The 18,405-nt window shown below is 40.6% G+C and overlaps 1 protein-coding gene across 1 annotated transcript; it reads right to left on the reverse strand.

Moving 5' to 3' along the window:
* Positions 1-369: 369 nt before the first annotated feature.
* On the reverse strand, positions 370-18,166 carry NINJ1 (ninjurin 1). Its single transcript, XM_064454269.1, has 4 exons — positions 17,780-18,166; positions 9,636-9,870; positions 6,259-6,420; positions 370-3,273 (listed from the first exon to the last, which is right to left on the reverse strand). Exons 1-3 carry the CDS (start codon positions 17,849-17,851, stop codon positions 6,269-6,271), a joined length of 459 nt encoding a protein of 152 aa, XP_064310339.1. The 5' UTR covers positions 17,852-18,166; the 3' UTR covers positions 370-3,273; positions 6,259-6,268.
* Positions 18,167-18,405: the final 239 nt, after the last annotated feature.

An 18,405-nucleotide genomic window follows, 5' to 3' on the forward strand; every position in this document is an offset into this window, starting at 1 on the left:
TAAACGGATGACCTGGCATGAACCGTTTCCCGAGACAGCCTGTAAAAATTCATCTCACTTCATTATTGATGACCTCTTTTTAAGGTAAATGCTTGCCTGCAACCAGGAACTCTGGAGAAGCACAGCAAACCAAAGAACCATTCAAACCAATGCATTTGTTTTCTGCCCCTAGGAGATATTCTCTAGGATTTTAAATAAGCACCTGACTTAAAAAGAATAATAATGCAATTAAATTATTTATACTTGAAACCAACTTGCAGATGCTTTTGTCTGCTAAAAGATACATGATGTCTGAAGGCTTCAGAGACTTAAATCACAGATCGCATGTCTGAGGAGGTTTTGCAAATCTTACTTAATTGCAATAGAAGACACGGTAATAAACTAGCATCCTTTTTATTTAAAAAAAGGCATCCAGTTGCACGTTGGATCCTGCTGATGCCCAGTACAGTCTTGTAGTCAGATGGATGGCTTTCAGATCATTTTTTGTTGTGATGCTTCAGTCACACTTTCAGGAACTCAGAAGGCAGAAGGGATCATGGGGGCAGGGGAGGCTTGTTGTTCTGAGCCTGGCTCTGGAAGACTTGAATTGAACAGACACCAACCCCCACACTGCAGATCTCCACATCCAGCTCTTGGCGCCCAACAATGCATTCAAGCTTGAAGCGTTTTTTCTTTCCCTCCTGTATGTCCCAAAACCTGCGTCTCGCAAAGTCCATGGGAATCTGTAGTTGACAAGTCATCGTCTGGTGAGTGTTCCTTACCATACCACTCTGGATCCAGTTAGTTCTACAAGCCGCTGGGAGATGGGATAGTTGGTAGTTTCTCTTGGACAACAGTTTAGCAGTAAAGATGCTGTAAGAACAGCTATTATATTCTTTAGGAGAAACCTACCATAACAGCTTGTTTGCTTGAGTTACCTGAAAAATTATGGTCCAATACTGAGGGGAATAAAATGGGGAAAGACCTGGTATGTCTGTACTGCAGCGCCCTTTGACTGCTTGGGCCAAATCACCACCATGTATAAATACAGTAAATAGCAGTAGAGCCTGAGTGGATGTTTGTATCTGCCTTCAGGGTACTAAGGACAAGGCAAAAAGTGAGAGGATTAGCTAAGTGCCAGAAACATAGAATCATAGAATGGTTTGGGTTGGAAGGGACCTGTAGAGGTCACCTAGTCCAATCCCCCTGCAATGAGCAGGACCATCTTCAACTAGATCAGGTTGCTCATATTTCTTCCTATTTTTATGTCGTGCTTAGAAAACTAGGAAGTTGCAAATCAGGCAATGAAAAATGTCTAATATTCATGCATAAGTTAAAAGTAACTATCTTTTGGATGGGTTATGTATTTAGGACAACACAAAGCAACTACTTCAGACATCTAGCTAGGTACAAGGTTTCCTATACAGAAGAGAGGTGGATGACTCCAGAGAGCCTCTCCAGGCTGAATCAGATGCACAGACAGGCAAATAGTCCAGTGAGTACAAAGGTGAAAGGTAACAAAGGTGGTACAGTCAAGAATCTTATCAAAATTACTGCCCTATGTTGAGCCACAGATAAATTTCATGCTTGGAACATGCCTACAGTCACCTATTTTCTCCAAAAGAAAGGTTTTTCAGGTTTTCAGAACTTCTATTTTCCAGTCAATTCAGTACACTACAGCATCAAAACTGCGATAGCAAAAATATCTAGGAATAGTCCTTCAACCGTTTGCTGGTTTGTAAAAAATAAATAAAGAAAATTGTCCTGAGTACTGAGTACCTCTTTCAGAACCTGCTCTGAGCTAGTACAACACACATAACTAGAGCCATTGCTTACTAGATCCTGGTTAAATACATGTTAAGTTGGAAATGAAGCAACAAAAGATTAATTAAAAATAAATTAAAAAGTCTATTCTATTACTAATCACAAAAGTTTCTGATTTTTTTTCTCTTAGTAATGCTTACAGGAAACGTAAATTAATTTATGGTACATTAATGGCCTTGAGACAAAACTAAAGAGAAATGTGATCAATAAAAATTGTAAATGAAATGAGAGCATGGAAGTCAAACTTCTATTAATATGTGCAAGACAGCATTTAAAAATTAACAGCATGGATTTGTATTTGTACAAATCTGCATCTACAAGTAAGCACACTCTAGAAAACTGATTTTTCTGTTTGTAGATATCATACTCTGGAAATAAAATACTGAAAGGTTTTTGTTGTAGAAATGTTTATAACTTACACCATTACTAACAATAGTGTATTTAGAAAAAAGTATCAGTCCCTGAGCCAGCAGGTAAGAACCTAGAAGATATTTATATCTCTATATATATTTAAAAAGTAAAAATTAAAAAATGAGTGATGCTTTTAGCCATAAACTTATGAGAGTAACACAACCGCAGCAATCCATCTTGGGAAGAGAAGAGGGAAAAGTAATTTATAGAGGGATAAACTTCTTTCAATTTGCTACTTGAATCACTGACAGGTGCTCAGTTTAGCAGGTGAAGTTCACCCTGTATCCCCTAGTTTTCTAGTTGGGCCTAGAAAAGGCAGCGCTTCTAACAGGGTTTCCAGAAATACATATAATGCACAGAATATGGAGTATAGAGGTTAATAGTAAGAAACTATTAGCAATTAGGTTATTTGTGTCTGTGCACAAAGGAGAAGGAACTTCTAAGTGTGGTCCAGAGATGAAGAAACAGGACAAAAAACCTGTGAGTAAAACTGGACAAAAGATAGCCTACTCTTTCTGTTTATCTCATCTTTGCTTTAGCTAGAGTGGAAAAAATGAAAACAAGGCATAGCTCTTTGCACACTGTAAAGGAAGACCACTCCTGTGTTATGGAGTAAGTAGGTTTTGTCCCAACTGAGTGAAATAAAGGACCATGCCAGAACTGAAGGCCTGCTATTTCTTACCATGCTGGAAATGACAAAGGGCCACAAAAACAAAAGCCATGGAAAAACAGGAAGTCCTGTGAAGTGCCACCAGTTGATATTATCTTGTTTGATGAGTTTATGCCACTTCTCTGAAAAACGATTCATTTCTACAGAAATTGAAATGCCAATATTCCAGATAAGCCATGTCCTTGGGTCAAAATCAACTTTTCCTTAGACGCTGAACAGTTTAAATATTAACGCATTGGAAAATTTTAGGTGCAAAAATGTGTTGGTTGTTGGAAACTTGAGAAATCTGCTCGGTATGTCCAGCTTCTTCAGATTGTTTTTTCCCACTGTGTCCAAGCGTAACTGGCTCAAGTGCAAATGCCATCTATGGAAGAATGGATGCTTCAGATCTGTGAAATAGCAAACAAAGATATTGAGATGTTAGTGACACAGGAATTACAGTTAATGACAAATTTGCCTTAAAGGAGGAATTACTTTTTCTCTGGAAAAGTGTGCATAATAGTGAAGGTGAAGCCAGAAAATGGTGGCCACCCACTCTTCTTAGGGCTTTGAGGAGATTGTGGCAGCAGGGCGAAGACAACTTATTTTTCAAGTTTCACTCAGATGACCAGGTGTTTTTAGCAAGGGCAATATGTACAGCAAACAACAGATGTAGTGTTCCAAAGCAATGAAGATCTTCCACATTTAACAAGTGTGGAGCAAAAAAAAACCACAGGCCGCAGTCATTTGGTCATTTTATTAAGAAACTGCATGTGTAAGAAGCATGAAGGATCACACAGCTGCTGTTTTTGTACAGACGTAAACTTGCTTTAAACATCCTTGGTCTTGCTTCTACCTAAGGTTACATAAAAAGGCTGCTGTTTCTCCTTTATTGAGACACTGCAAGTTTATTAAACCAATTTCAGCAGTAGATACCAACCAAGTTTATGTATGTGTACAAATACTCTGGCTGTGCATAGCTTTATGTGATATATGATATATAGCTGTATGAGCTAGTACCATCCACTAGACAGAACTGTGCTTCACACCCTCATAATGATCTCAGACCAGTTACATGTGAATTCATTTCTCATTTAAGACCTAGCTTTCTAACTAGACATTCCGCAATCCTAGTCATAATTAAGCCACAAAACCCTTTGGGTTGACAGTTTATGGAGAGCAGAAGGAATAGTAGAAGAGAAACTCTAACCAAATGCTGTGAAGGGCCCTTTCTTCCCAGACAGTGCCAGCTAAGCAGTAAGCCACTGCACAAAACCACCACTGTTTCCATAAGACTTAGCCACATATGTGTGTGAAGGAAGGGGAAAGGAGACCAAGTCCATGGACAGGTGGGGGAAATTTGCAAGGGGGTATACTTTACGTGCTTAAAGAAGTTCAGAAGCCAGCCTGGCACGCTAGTGCTGCCCAGAGCTGTATCAGCTTGTGATACACAAAACAGATGTCCTGCAAACTCTGTAACAGCAGCAGGGTTCTTCAAAGCACTTCAGTATTGAGCTCTGCTGTACAGAAATACAGCAGTCATGTTTGGGTAACACTGCAGAAGCAGCATCTCCTAAAAGCCAGCGAAAGATCAAAAACGGAGCAGATCTGGCACTGGTACTGGGGAGAATTAGTAAGGTACCTCACTAGAGAACACGATACTAGCAGAGAAACAGCAGATGAAATGAGGGTGAGCTCACCCGTCCAGTATCCTGTTAAGGCAAGGTGTGTGACACCTACCTTTCTGGCTATTAGCTGACTTCTCAATATACCATTATATTAAGGCATTTACTGGCTTGGGATTGGACTGTCAACTCATCTTCCTCTCTACTTAGTGCACATCAGTGTGATAAGCAAAAACTGCTTCTCCTCTCTTCCCTCTTAAGTTCTTTTGCTGTATCAAAAAGAGGCATGGCTGGGCTTCTGTTCCTGGCTATTGTACAAGTCTTCCTGTGAAGACATCTAAAATTCCAATAATCCCTCATTCAGTTCTCTTGGATTTGCCAGTGCGGTTTTGTGGTTAGTGTTTCAGTATTGTTTTAATACATACCGCTGGAATGGATGTTCTACCTGTAATTCTGATAATATCTCAGATAATCTATGTGTTCATTTTTGCTAAAGTTTAATATTTATTAGTTTATTTGTAGAGACTATGGCCAGAAAATACAGAAGAACTATCTTGCTTCACTGCCAGAATTTCACAGGTTTTGGTTAAAGCAGATGATTCTGCCCACACCCTGAAATAAATTATTTTCATTCTTCATCTTCCTAGTAATTTGTTGCACTGATTTCCCCCCATGCTGTTTAGAGTCCGATATATTTTGGTCTGGTTTTAATTCTTGTTACAGATTTCTGTTGTGCCATTCATTTTCAGATTAGGGGTCTAAAGGCCTTGTATCTTCTTTTTCATGGAGAAAGGGCTTCATCTAGACGTTAACTCAAACCGATGATGTTAAAGGTATGGGCTGTCTGTATAGCAACCAGTGTACCACAGCTTGCCAGGAAAGTCAAGTAATTCCTTCTTCAGCAGGTCTTCTGAACATAATGGAGATTTGGAAGATAAAGAGCCAGAGCAATGTTGGCACATACAGACTTAGCAATGCTATTTTAAAAGCAGATGTTGGACTATGGTGCTTCTTGGGCTGCAAGCCTACAATTTAGGGTTATCTCCTCCCAGATTGTTCATCATAGCTATGATGCTAAGAAGATACCCATTTTGATTCCCACAATTCCTATATTTATCCTTCTGTATAAGTAAATAACAAATTTTAAAATCCAGGTAGAGTGAACAATATTGTTCTAAATGACTGCATATATCAAGTAAAGCAATAGTGTACCTCTTTGCAGGCTGAGTCTCCCACAAAAAAAAAAACCCTGCAGCTTGGACAGACAGAAAAGCCACACTGTTTGCACAGGAACTGAAGGGCTCCAATGATGTGTAGTATTATATGTTGGACTTAATAGCCCTAGTTACTTAGATAAAGATTAAGTCTTCAGTGTTCATAACAGCCTAGATGCAGTGCACTACAAACCTCTGTTAAAAAGAGAAAGAGTTTGGAGGAAGCAAAACAATATTATTTTCCTCCTTGACTTAGTCAGCAATGAGGAAAAGGAGTGGCTAAGCACACTTCCTGTGCGTGACCCATGCGAGGGACCTCTGACAAAATAAAGTGCTGCCATCAACTTTTGAACTCCACATTCACGAATACACTGTAATAACTTAGCAGTTCCTAGTAGCTTCTGCTTTTGCAATAGTTTGAAGTAAACTCATTTATCTGCAAAGGCTAGAACTGTACCGATAAGCTCCTGCCTATTTTTAAAGCTATGCCCTGGTGTGTACTGCATTCTTGTATGCTATGCCCTGCTACCTTAGGATGCATAAAGACCACACTCACCTTGTATTTACTATCCTGATGCTGACCCAGCAACTGGCTTCTGCACTCCAAAGGCAGTGATAAAAATATTCACAACTACTATAATGAATACTAGTCCAGTTGCAACGTTGTTGAGGAAATCCAGCTTTCCATGTCTGGCAGGGTTGTTAAGGTCATATTTTACTTCAAAGAGAAAGGAAAAACAAGTTTTAATTAGATGTATATTTCAAAATCCAGAACAGAAATCTTCACTACTCATGTAGTTCAAGAATTTTTCTTACACTGAGCTATTTGCATCAGTCATACTTAAAAGGGAAGTAAAATTCTGCAGTGCCAGTGAAAGTGCCAAGGAGAAGATCTTTAACCACAAGGAGTCCATTAAATTCCAGTAATTAGCATCTGATCTTTGTGGATGCACATGGGAAGCAATGGGTACCCAAACATTACTAGAAATCTTCTGAGTTCTTGAAACCTAGTTTTACTGCAGACTTTAAGCATTTAAAAATTATTTCAGTCTTGAATACATGAAGCTTGAAGCCCTGATAGGATGGAATGAAGTTAAATTTCCTACCGTTAAAAAGCAGACAGCCCAATCTCTTTATCAGCGATGGATTTTCTTTTATACTGGGGCCCTTCCCCAGCTGTACTCCCTGCTTTTACACTGATTCTGTCTTTAGAAAGCAAGGGTATAGCTGTTAAACAGAGGAAGATTTCAAAGCAGTGTAGCTGCAGTCCTTGCTATGATGCCTGTATCTTTGTGCCTTCATATTCTATTTCCTGAAATAGGACTTCATATCCTATTTCCTATCTTCAGTACTTTTGACCTCAGTATGATAGCATCACTCCAACAGCATACCACTATAAGCCAAGGGCTCTGTCACCCTCTATATGCCAAACCTGCAGCCATGGCTGACTGCAGAGCACAGGCTGAACTCCTGATGAATCTCACTATTTGCTAAGTGGTCTGTGAACTCTACCTCAGCCCAGCGTGGGAGTTGGGGCTGCTGGGTACTCTCTTTACTCTCAGTGTGACGAAGATAAAAATTGCAAAGATGGAAGCCACTTTAGCAATGTCTGGCACAAACAAGCATTAAAAAGCAATGTCTCAGCATATACTGAAATGGGAAGAAATTCTTGCCCAACAAAAAGCAGAGAACTTGTTCACAGCCTCAAAGCCTGCTAACTGAAACAACCAACAGGGAGATGCCTTGAAGCAAGAAACATATGTGTTCTGCTGATTTTTCCATTTATTTCTTCCCACATCCCCCAGTATCATCAGGTTGCTTTCTCCAGTCCCTTTCTGGAACCTCCTCTGAGGCAGGACCTGGATTTTGCTCTTGTACCAACTCTACCAAATGCAGACACAGCTGTATTCTGTCTCTTTTGTAAGAAAGAAAAAAAGCTACACCAGCTGCATATCAGTATCACAAGCCTTATGTATCCTGGTTTCCTAGGAACTTCCTCCTTGAACAGGAAGTTGTTTTTTCAGTAGTGCTAAAAAATGGAACATTGAAAGACTAACACAGTTGCCAAAGGTGGCACCTGTAACTTAGTAAATGCCATGTGTGAACTCTGGCTATCACCTTCAAGGCTTTTCATTTACAGTAGACTTAAGATCTGTCATACAGTGCCCATTAATTTAAAGCAAAAGATTTGGAAAAAAGTTACGAGTATAAATGATCATATGTCACTAGCAAAAGAAGTGATCCATAGCTGTTTCCTACCAGTGAAGGCATCATTTATTTCAGTGAATAATAGGTTCAACTGATGCTAAAATCAAAACATCTCCTCTGATTTCCACAGGTATCCCTGACTGACTCTCCAAAGTTATGGTCTAGTGTTTTGGGTGCTGCTAATGAATGTCACAGGTTTTTGGCAACTTTAGAAAGTGATGCTGGATTCTTTTTGCAGTTTGCCTTGCAAAAGCATGGTGGAAAATATCACAGTAGGTTAAGATAGCAACGAGAAGTATTGAAGACTTGTTTAAGATCAAAAGAGATTTCCAGAAGAGTGCTGTCTCTCCACTCCCTGCAGGGTTTTAGTGGGCTTTTTTTTGGGCAATTCATGCTCACTTAGTGATGACATTGTTTTAGAAATGAGCCTGGTTCTATAGCTAGTTATATCAACATTCTGCCTTACAGAATAAGGTGGAGGGTATAGGACGTATGTGCTACTGATCTAGCAATACTAACTTAAAATACCTAAATTTTTAGTGACAAGCACTGGTTATTGTGCCTCACAGCATTGTACCTATTAATACTGAATAGTGGAACCTCTTATTTTTGAGAACAGCAAAAATGCTGCATTGAACTTCTACGAATGCGAAGATCTGTAATTCAACAAATAAGACAGAAAGGGGAGAGGGGGAGGCAGGGAGCAGGGAACTAATTCTACAGCTGTCTCATTAAATGTGTTCAAAGCATGCACTAACACAACTCTTATTTGAACTCATTCTCTTTGAAGTTATTTCTAGTTAAAGGTATTGCGTCTCATTTCTTCTGCAGAATGTAGAAAAGGTTTCCCAAGTGATAAGCATAATTCAAGACAATCTATTTGTAGTCCCAGGAAGTGAATCGGAATGTGTGTTCATATAATTTCAAACTTTTTGACTGAAGTCATAGTATGTGGATAATAGATGAGGTACGTTCTTACGGTGAAATCTTCCAAGTAGCCTATCTTTTTTTTAACTTTAATTTCAGTTTAACAAAGGTCTGACACTTAGCAATAACAACTACATTTCTACCTTTCCCCACCTAGAGATTTAGGATGCTTTGAATAATTTCCTAAATTTAAAACTAAGGGGTTTTCTTCATTATTGTCAAGACTTTGCTATCAAACCTTTGATTTGACTGCAGAAACACAAACAAACTAAGAACAGTATGCCACACCAACATGAAGATGGACATTTCAGCTTTCACTTCTGTTTCGGAGTTCTACATTCACAATATATTCTTAAAATATTACTTATGATATGACTGATATGGAACAAATATATTTCAGTCCTAAGATTAAGTTAACAGGTCTTACCAGAAAGAGTATTATGAAACTGGGAAGGTTGCATGACCCTATCTGGCCTATTAATGTTTCTTTTACAGTATTTCATAATTTTCCTTCCTCCTCAGGCCTTCTGAAAAGAAAAAAAATTCATACTCTAGGCAAATGAGTATGAGGAAGTTGATCAAAATTGAAGATTCCACATAAACCTCCCCTTACTCCTTTTGTTGCGATATTATCTATGGTCTTAAGAGAAAACTTTAATCAATTCTGAGGTAAAGACTTTCAAATATAACAGCTTTTTAAAAATAAATGGGGAGTGTATATGCCATCTTATATACCATCTTATAGGTTGCATCCTGTAAGAAAAATACACATCAATGGTTCTTGCTGTTGCTACATACCAAGGAATATCAGGAGCACTCCCACCATAACTTGCAGTGTGAGCGACAGGCTGATAAGAACAATAAGTGGGATATAGAAGGAAAAAGAAGGTCCTTGCTCCATCACAGCTTTCAGCTGGGATGCATTGGCCATCAGCAGGGCAATGTCCAGCATGCTCTCTGCAGCACTCTTCTTATTTGCATAGTGGTTTATATTCATGGTTCCATTTCTTTGAAACCACTGTGATGTTCTGTGCTAAAATTGGGAGAGAGGAAAAGGATTATTGACATCTCTTTTAATTGGTGTAATAAGCAAGAGATCACTTGGCCCATCAACTGGTTTCTGTACTCATACTGACAGAGTAATAGCAGCACTGAGACTATGAGTGCACCTTTTTCACTGTTACCACTGTCCTCCATCTGACAAGAGAGCAGTAAATAGTGTCTGAACTGCACTTTGGCAGATACACTTTTTCCAGCTTGTAGGATCAGTCCAAACAGTCAGTATGTTTCTACCCTGGGAAAATGAAAGATTGAAAAAGCTGAAATGTTGAGAGGGAAAAACCACTGTAAAATGATCAAGCAAACAACAGACTGTAATTTACTCCTAAAGGTGTACTTAAAAATACAAATATTTATTAAATTCACCCTCTGTCATCACACATCTACATAGTTCCTTAATTACTCATGAGTCTTATTTTGAGGATTTATGTGGAAGTTGGCCACTGTATGAGCTTTGCTTGACCTCCTTCCCTGCTGCTTCTCACTCCTCCATGCCACTGTCCACGTCTATCCATATACAGTGAACTGTTCATCCACTTATATATCCTATGATCTGTGGTTGCCAAGCCCTGCCCAATTGCAAGGGCTTTTTTTGTCCATTTTTGTATCAGCAGGTCTTGATTGTTTTGGTTTTTTTTAAACTCTCCTGCAAACAAACAGGAAAATAAAAATCAATTGCAGGACAAAACTAGAGCTAGTTAACCTGGCAGGAAGAGTAAAAGGAGTGTTCCCTGATGACGATTCATGTGACCTAACTTTAAATTTGACAGCTGGTCTCCCAGAGGTGTCTATTTCACTACGGATTAGATGCAGCTTACAGTAACTAGGTTAGACTTAGATGCCTAACTCCATGAGGAAGAAAGAGTAGGTAACACTCTTTTCTGCAGTCTCTGAACAGGTTAGGAATTTCATTCTCACTGCTCTTACTTCTAGACTTTATTTTCAAAAATAATACACAAATATATTAAGACTAAGCTTATTCTAGCTGACTTCTTTAAACCTGCTTTTTAGAGACCTTTTTACTGCACAAATGTGTTCCCTCTTGCCAGAAAATACCGTGAGAAAGGTCTCACTTTGAAGGTTAGTTCAAATGCAGAAGACGCCTTCTAATTACTCTCTTCAGCAGCAGTAATAACTATCAAATTTCTGACTCCAAAGGCAGGTTCGCCACTGTCCAAACCTAAAAGTATCCTTTTAAACAGAGCAGATATTGATGCATACAGCTAACACATTGCCAGTTTTTCCAGGTAGGGCATTCAAAGACCACACTTGACCTGTTTTCACCAGATGTTGTCATCAACCACAGCTTAAATATTTTATGGAGTGAAAAATGTCATGGGGCAGCAGTAGACTTTTTCTGCAGAGAAGGAAGCCATGTAATCATAGCTTCATGCAGATGGCTTCTTTACTGAGACCAAGTTCCCAGGAAGAAAATGGGTGTGAGACAGCTACTGGCTTCACTCAGGAAGAACTCGATACTTATTTGGTTTTGTCTATATGCTACAACCTAAAAATGCAATTTGGCTGGGGAATCTGTCCCACACTTTTTACCTTCTCTCTCCCCAAGAAGAGCCTCCTCTTCCCAACCCCCCACCCCATTAAACCACTATAGCATTTGGATGCTTCAATAAAAGCACTGTAATTCTAGTATACCATCCACCAGAAACACTAAACCAGGTGTGGATGTTCATTTTGTTATTGAAAATATGCTGGCAGTACTCAGTAGAAAAATCCAGATGAACATTTTTCACTGTTTATTGTACAGTAAAAAGCTAAGCACATAGATCTAGCTCTTGGCTACCAAATGCTAGCAGTGAAAGAGGGGACGATGAACGGACTACATTTATAATAGCAGAATTCAATTTATGGGCAAGAACTTAAAAGAAACCCTTCTCAGTATACTGTGGAAGTAATATGATCTATTTTGCCACTGTTCATAATAGTGGAAGTTTTTTCCTATAGACATAGGAAATAGTAGCTAATTAACTCCTTCCTGCCAAAAATACTATCAAATATCTATTGGGTCTTCAAAGCTGCAGTGTGTAACACTGCAGTTTTTCTACACGGGTAGCTGTGACTCAGTTCTTAATCCTGATGGAGGGGACTGCAGTTAAAACAAGGTGACTGGTTTCTTTGTTTTCATTTAATGTAGGAATGTGATCATGTTTGACATGGCTTTTCCTTTTTTTACTATACAAAAGAGTAAATAGTCTGGTGTACATCTTCCTTTCATTTACATCTGTGACTACATAAAACAACAGAGTATGATCTTTTCTTTTTCCTGGGGAAATGTTCTTTTAGGACCTTGAGGTTTGCTGATTTTCTGTGTGGTCAACTTGCAGGTGGAAATAGCAGGGTATGGCTTTTGAACTGTGGTGGAAGCACAGGTTTTGAGTCACTTCTGAACTCCAATACATGGAAAAGACTTTTCCAAGTAGGGTGCTGCTACGGCATACTAAGGCATAACTTCCCATTCCTGGAATGACAACTCAGCTATTTCCAAAAAAATGGCATTTTACTCTGTTAAGAGGCTTTCAGCTACCACTTCTAAAAGCACACCAGTTCAGAATTGGAACTAGGCATATGGAGAACCAAAATACTGGTTCTACTGTACAGGGCTTTTTCTCACAAGCCTGTGATCTTGCCTTCTGCCAGGAAAAAGAACCTGTAAACATGAAAGCCCCAGAAACAATCATTTCTCATCTCCTGGTTGAGGAATGGAACCACATGACTCATGCTGGAAAACCATAAATGATAAAACAGAAAAAAAATGCAAATTAGCCTTGCCTTCTGGAAGCAAGTTGAAGGCAACTGCTGAAAGTATTGAAACAAACGCAGTCAGTACTGTGGCAGCAATTTTTAAGATCAGACTATGTGTTACAGAGCAGTATATAGACAGGCAATGAAAGAACAGCTGTTGCCTTAACCTCAGGATAATGACAGTCATGTACAACACAAATTATATGGGAACTTTGTTATGTGGCTTTATTTTTTCAGGGAGATTCCAAGCATGTAGCAACACATGCAGCCCGCAGCACCAAACAACACTTACTATGCTGTAAGGACATGGTACCTGCAGGACTAAAACAGAACACAATTTCAGAACTTCACTTTTATTTTTTTCCTAAGATCACCCCTACAGTTACAGAATTGAACTAGTAACTTTATACCATTATTTAATAATCCTGATAGATGTGGAATTTCTGTCCACATCTCCATCACCTGCATATAGAAAATTTAATGGGCCATACGTGGCCACTCTGCAACTAGACTTCTTCTCTGCCTCAGAGATCTTGCTGATCTAAAATAACAGGGAAAATATTAAACAAAGAAAATAAATATTTTAAGCTATACCAGAAGATATTATTTCTTTTTCCGCAGTAAAACATTAGATCACTTGTTCAGCTTAGCACTGACTCAGAGAGAAAAAACCCTACATCATAAGTTACATTTCCTGTAAGAATTTTATTGCATGGGCTGGGGGTGGGGGGGTGGGGTGTTGGGAATCTGTCTATCCAAGTACCAACATGGCGTGACACTAACTAGGTTTGTGAGACTTCTGCAATCACTTCTTGAGACAGTATTGTAAAATGTGTTCATCTGATTCGTGTCAATATGGAACAATGCTAGAGTCACACGGTGAAGTGTGACCCTCTAGCATTTGACCGTTCTGTTTGTGCTTGTGTAACCGAGGGCCGTTCAATTGACTTGTTAACTGTCTTAATGGTTGGAATGTTGATTGTCGATTTGTTAAGTTAATTGTTAAGAAAGAATTTTAGTTAGGAGTAGAAACTAACACCTGAGAATTTTAAAAAGATACAATTAATGCTTAGGCCCGTCAAGAGGGCGTTAGCAATGAATGCTGCATTGACAAGAAGCCTCCAAAAAAGATACAATTCAGTAGAACTTCAAGGACTCACAGTGGAAACATCCTGCTACAAAGGAGAGTGCCAAGATAAGGGAAGACCACAAATCAGCCAGTAATGATAACAGGGAACTTCTTGGCTCAGAAGACGCTGAAGCATGGAAATTAGGGGAAAGGTAATTCCGGCAGGGGGAGATTGCGACCACCGACCCAATTCAGGACCAAAAAGACTTGCCCCCCACACCCGTAAAGAGCATGCAGGCTAATCTACATGGCAAGCGTGGCTAATTTAACTACGGCTGACCAACGGCAAGTGGGATGCTTATCACTGACCAATGAGTGTAAACTTAGGCGTGTTTTTACTAATTGTTATTAATTAAGTAACTGAATATAAACCCTGTAATTTTGTATGACGGTATGCACGTTAGGCGGAAGTATCCCCCGTGCATCCAGCGCTGCTTGCTTGTCTCTATTCAATAAATTGTACACTTTGACTGAAATTCCATTGAAGGCTAAATTAATCATAACAGTATGGTTGCATGCAATTAAAAAAAAGGGGGGGAAAACTCAGCCTGTGTTTGTATTTCATAGATGGCATCAATTCTCTAGCATCCTTAAAAGCCTATACTTAAGAAGAGCCACTTTCTTTACAGATAGACAGAAAATGCCAATATGACTACCTTAAGAAAAAAAAATGGTAACCAGGCTGATTCCTGAGAGCTAAAAAGTTAGTATAAAAAAAGGGAAAATTACAGTCACATTAGCTCAGGGCAGAGCAAAGTTTTCCTAAAGCTATCCTGGTTCCAGGACCAAGTTAGAAAATTTTGACTTATTAAATGACTTAAAAATAATCAGCACACCTGATGACTGAGTTTATGAAAAGAAGTAATAAACTTTTTCATACAATTATTTAAATAGAAGCTTTCTCCTGTATGATTTTATTTTCTGTCTTGCATTACTACTGCTTATTCCAGTGATTTGGTCTTATACCACTATTTCTTACAACTGGACTTATTTTGGCTTATTTTGTGTGTTAAAGCACTGTTTGTTTATTCTAGCTACTTAAAAAACAAGAAAACAAAAACTTATCACCAATAGTTTAAATATTTTGAGTATATCAAATACCCCAAATTCAATCTGATATAAGTAATGCTTTAGAACATGCCATTTCATTCTATATGCAGTAAAATAATTTCAAGTGCCTACAGATCTGAAGTTTGTTACTTGCAGCATGATATCAAGAAACTTCCATGTCCCAAAATTACTTATGAATTAACATACAATCTTGAATACATTTTTAGTAATAACATGACTATAATAGAAGCCAGCTATTCCAGAGATGTTCTTTTTGACTGTTCAGTTCTTGTGCACCTTTTTCATAGTTCTTGTTTAACACTTTCAACTAGAATTTCCTGTTATCTTGGAAACATTAGACTAGATTTTACAATGTAGTGAATCCAGGTCCATATTTCAATATGGACCATGAACAAGGAAAGCAAATAGGGCAAGATGAAAAAACAGTTACTACCTGTATTTGTATGAACAGATCCTTTGCAGATGCGGCCGGACACTTCTGCCAAGAGTAATTATTCACATTAGTCAGTGAGGTGTTGTCCTGGTTTCATCTGGGATGGAGTTAATTTTCGTCATAGTAGCTAGTATGGGGCTGTGGTTTGGATTTGTGCTAAAACCAGTATTGATAGCGTGGAGATGTTTTAGTTGTTGCTAAGCAGTGCTCACATTAGTCAAGGACTTCTTCAGCTTCCCATGCTCTGCTGGGTGCACAAGAAGCTAGGAGGGGACACAGCCAGGACAGCTGACCCCAGCTGACCCAAGGGATATCCCACACTATATGACATCATGCTTAGCATATAAAGCTGGGGGAAGAAGAAGGAAGGGGAAGACGTTCAGAGTTATGGCATTTGTCCTCCCAAGTAACTGTTGTTGGTTAACTACGACAGGTGTGGCAGGCCAACCCAGTATTAGAAGCAAGGAATTTCTTGCTTCTAAAAGCTTGGCAGCTGCTAAAGACATTTATCCAAATTAATACTGGAGTTTAAAAAAATCACATTAAACCACAACAAAATGAGTGTGACCACTCATTCATAATTACAGTGGGCTTAACTAGTCTTTTTTTCATTCATGTGCTTTGAATTAAGCAACAACTTAAACATCTTAAACAACTTAGCAACAACAAAAACATCTCCACATAATCAACACTGTTTTTAGCACAAATCCAAACCACAGCTCCATACTAGCTACTATGAAGAAAATTAACTCCATCCCAGCCAAAACCAGGACAGCAAACCAGGGTGGTCCAAGTTGCAATGCCTGCAAGCCTTCCTAAAAGCAGATGCTTAACACACTTTTGACTCCAATACTTAAGATTTAGGCACCTGCATGGTTGTGGTCTCTCAAGGTTTAGTTGGCTGCTGAGTTGAAGGCATTCTTTTGTTTGTGTAAATTGTGAACTTGGTCAGATCATTTAAGCTATCTCCTATTCACAGATTGGTTTTTAAGAAACCTGTCTCCATCTGTTTTACCTTGCATATACTTCTTTCTTTCTTTTGGTGAGAAAATGAAAAAGTGTCTCTAGAGTTCTCCAAAGTGCTACTGTGTACATATAATACAATATAACAATATGTCTTGCTACTTATTCTTTATAGGGCACTCACATAGAACTTGCAGTTTCTATGGGACACGTAACAAAATGATGGTTGCTTGCAACTGAAGATGAAGTAAATCAGGAAATTTGCAGAAAAATTCTTGGAGCACACAAAGTTAAAAAAAAAATCCTCATGACTAGTACTTGTGATGCAATCACAACTCTATGTTAATAAAAAAGAAAATTGCTGGGAAGTCAGCAGATTAAAGGAAACTCCTTCAGGACACCAGTTTGACTCGTGTATTCCAGCCTTGATTCTCTTCAGGCACTTTCCAGGATTTATTAAAATCTGATGTTTTCTTTTCTTAGTATGATATTCATGAATAAAAGGGTTTGTCGGGAAGGGAGGGAAGAAGGACACATATGCTACACAATCACCCCAGTCTGCCTGTAAAGAGCAAGTTTTACCAGTGACATAGAAGGTGGTTTAGAACAACTGTTTCTACGTGGCAGAGCCTTAGGTTGGAATAAGAGCTGCTTTTTACAGTTTAGTCCTTTACAAAACAATATAGAAGATGTTATTTTACCAGCCTGGCTTTTCAGATAAGTGGCATGCTGGGCAAACATCCCTTATGCATAAACAGAATATGTGATGAAATGCCTTCCCATGAAGATCTCTGGTCAAGTTTGACTACATGAAGTAGTAAAAAGCTAGGTATTTCTCATCTTGTTTTTATTTGAATTACTCTATGGAAAAAGAACCACACAGGCCCAACCCTGTAAAGTAATTCCTCCTACTTTTGTGCTCACTTTTCTCCTATGTCCTTATTCCTGAGTAACTGTTCCATCCTCTCCCAAGTCATCTGGGTGGAAAAACCCTCCCAGGTTCAGGGTGGTGCCGGTGTGCTCCGAGCAGAGATTGCTGGATGGGGAGACCTTTGGGCTGTCACAGTACAGGATCTAAGGGGCCATTGTGCCGAGGCTTAAAAAGGACTTTCTTTTCAGCCCTTCGTTGGCACTTTTCTATCTTTGAAGCGAGACAAAATGGGACGCTTGCAGTGGCATCCCTACGAAAAAAGTACTGAATTAATGGAAGACGTGTGAAAAAAATATAGGACTGCGGCAGCACCCAGCAACAGCATCCCCTTCGCGGAGGTTCTTCCCGACCCGGCTCAGCGGAAGGGCTCCGCAGGGCACCTATCCCTGCGCCGCAGACGGCCGGGCTACGGTCGCCCCGGGCCCCCCATGCCCGCCTCGCCGCCGCTGTCAGATCCGCCGCTCCCCCGGCCCGCGTCCCCGCGGGCTCCGCCGGACCCCCGCCCCTCTCCCGCCCGCCATACCCGGGCGCTGCGCCAGCCGAGCACGCTCCCCCCCTACGCCCGCCCCGGCCGGCGGGAAGCGCCCCAGCCCTACCCGCGGGACGGCCGCCGGCTGCGCGCCCTCCGCCTGCCCGTTCAGCTCGTAGGTCTCGCTGCCGGAGTCCATCGCGGCGGCGCGGGGAGGGGGGATGGTGCGGCCTCGGCCCCAGCCTCGCCTGCCCGCGGGGAGCCCTTTTGGCCCGGCTGGGCCTGGCTCGGCGGGGCGGGAGCGGGAAAGGCCGCCGGCCGCTGAGGAGAAAGTCTTCAGCGAGGCGGCGATCGGCGGGGCTGCCGCGGTGGTCCCCCGAGGCGGGCCTGTCCCGTCCCTCTTCTCCCCTCACACACGCCGCCCCGGCGAGGTTCCCCGCCCAGTGGAGGCCAGCAGCCCGCCGTCCTCGCGGGGGAAGGCTTCCGCGCAGGACGGAGACCTGGCCGGCGGCCAGCTGGGGCCCACGCCCACCCCGTGGCAGCGCCCTCTGTCCTGCCAGAAGTCTGGCTCGGGCCGAAGGGTCTTCAGCTCCTGCTGCGTTTGAGGCTGAGCGGGATCTGGGGACCCGAGCAGGGTCTGGTGTCCTGAGCAGGATCTGGCGACCTGGGTGGCTGCCTTGCACGGACAGCTTGGGTTGGCCAAGAATCATAGTCTGTGGTATTCTGGGGAGGTGTATAGGTAATCAGTACTGT

Source organism: Phalacrocorax carbo, chromosome 6, assembly GCF_963921805.1.
Source record: "Phalacrocorax carbo chromosome 6, bPhaCar2.1, whole genome shotgun sequence".
Classification (NCBI taxonomy): domain Eukaryota; kingdom Metazoa; phylum Chordata; class Aves; order Suliformes; family Phalacrocoracidae; genus Phalacrocorax; species Phalacrocorax carbo.

Coding starts and splice junctions, on each gene's coding strand:
- NINJ1 (XM_064454269.1), bottom strand. CDS start 17,851: ATGGACTCCGGCAGCGAGACCTACGAGCTGAACGGGCAGGCGGAGGGC. Junction 9,871..17,779: donor AGCCGGCGGCCGTCCCGCGG/GTAGGGCTGGGG, acceptor TCCCAATTTTAG/CACAGAACATCACAGTGGTT. Junction 6,421..9,635: donor AGTGCTCCTGATATTCCTTG/GTATGTAGCAAC, acceptor TTCTCTTTGAAG/TAAAATATGACCTTAACAAC.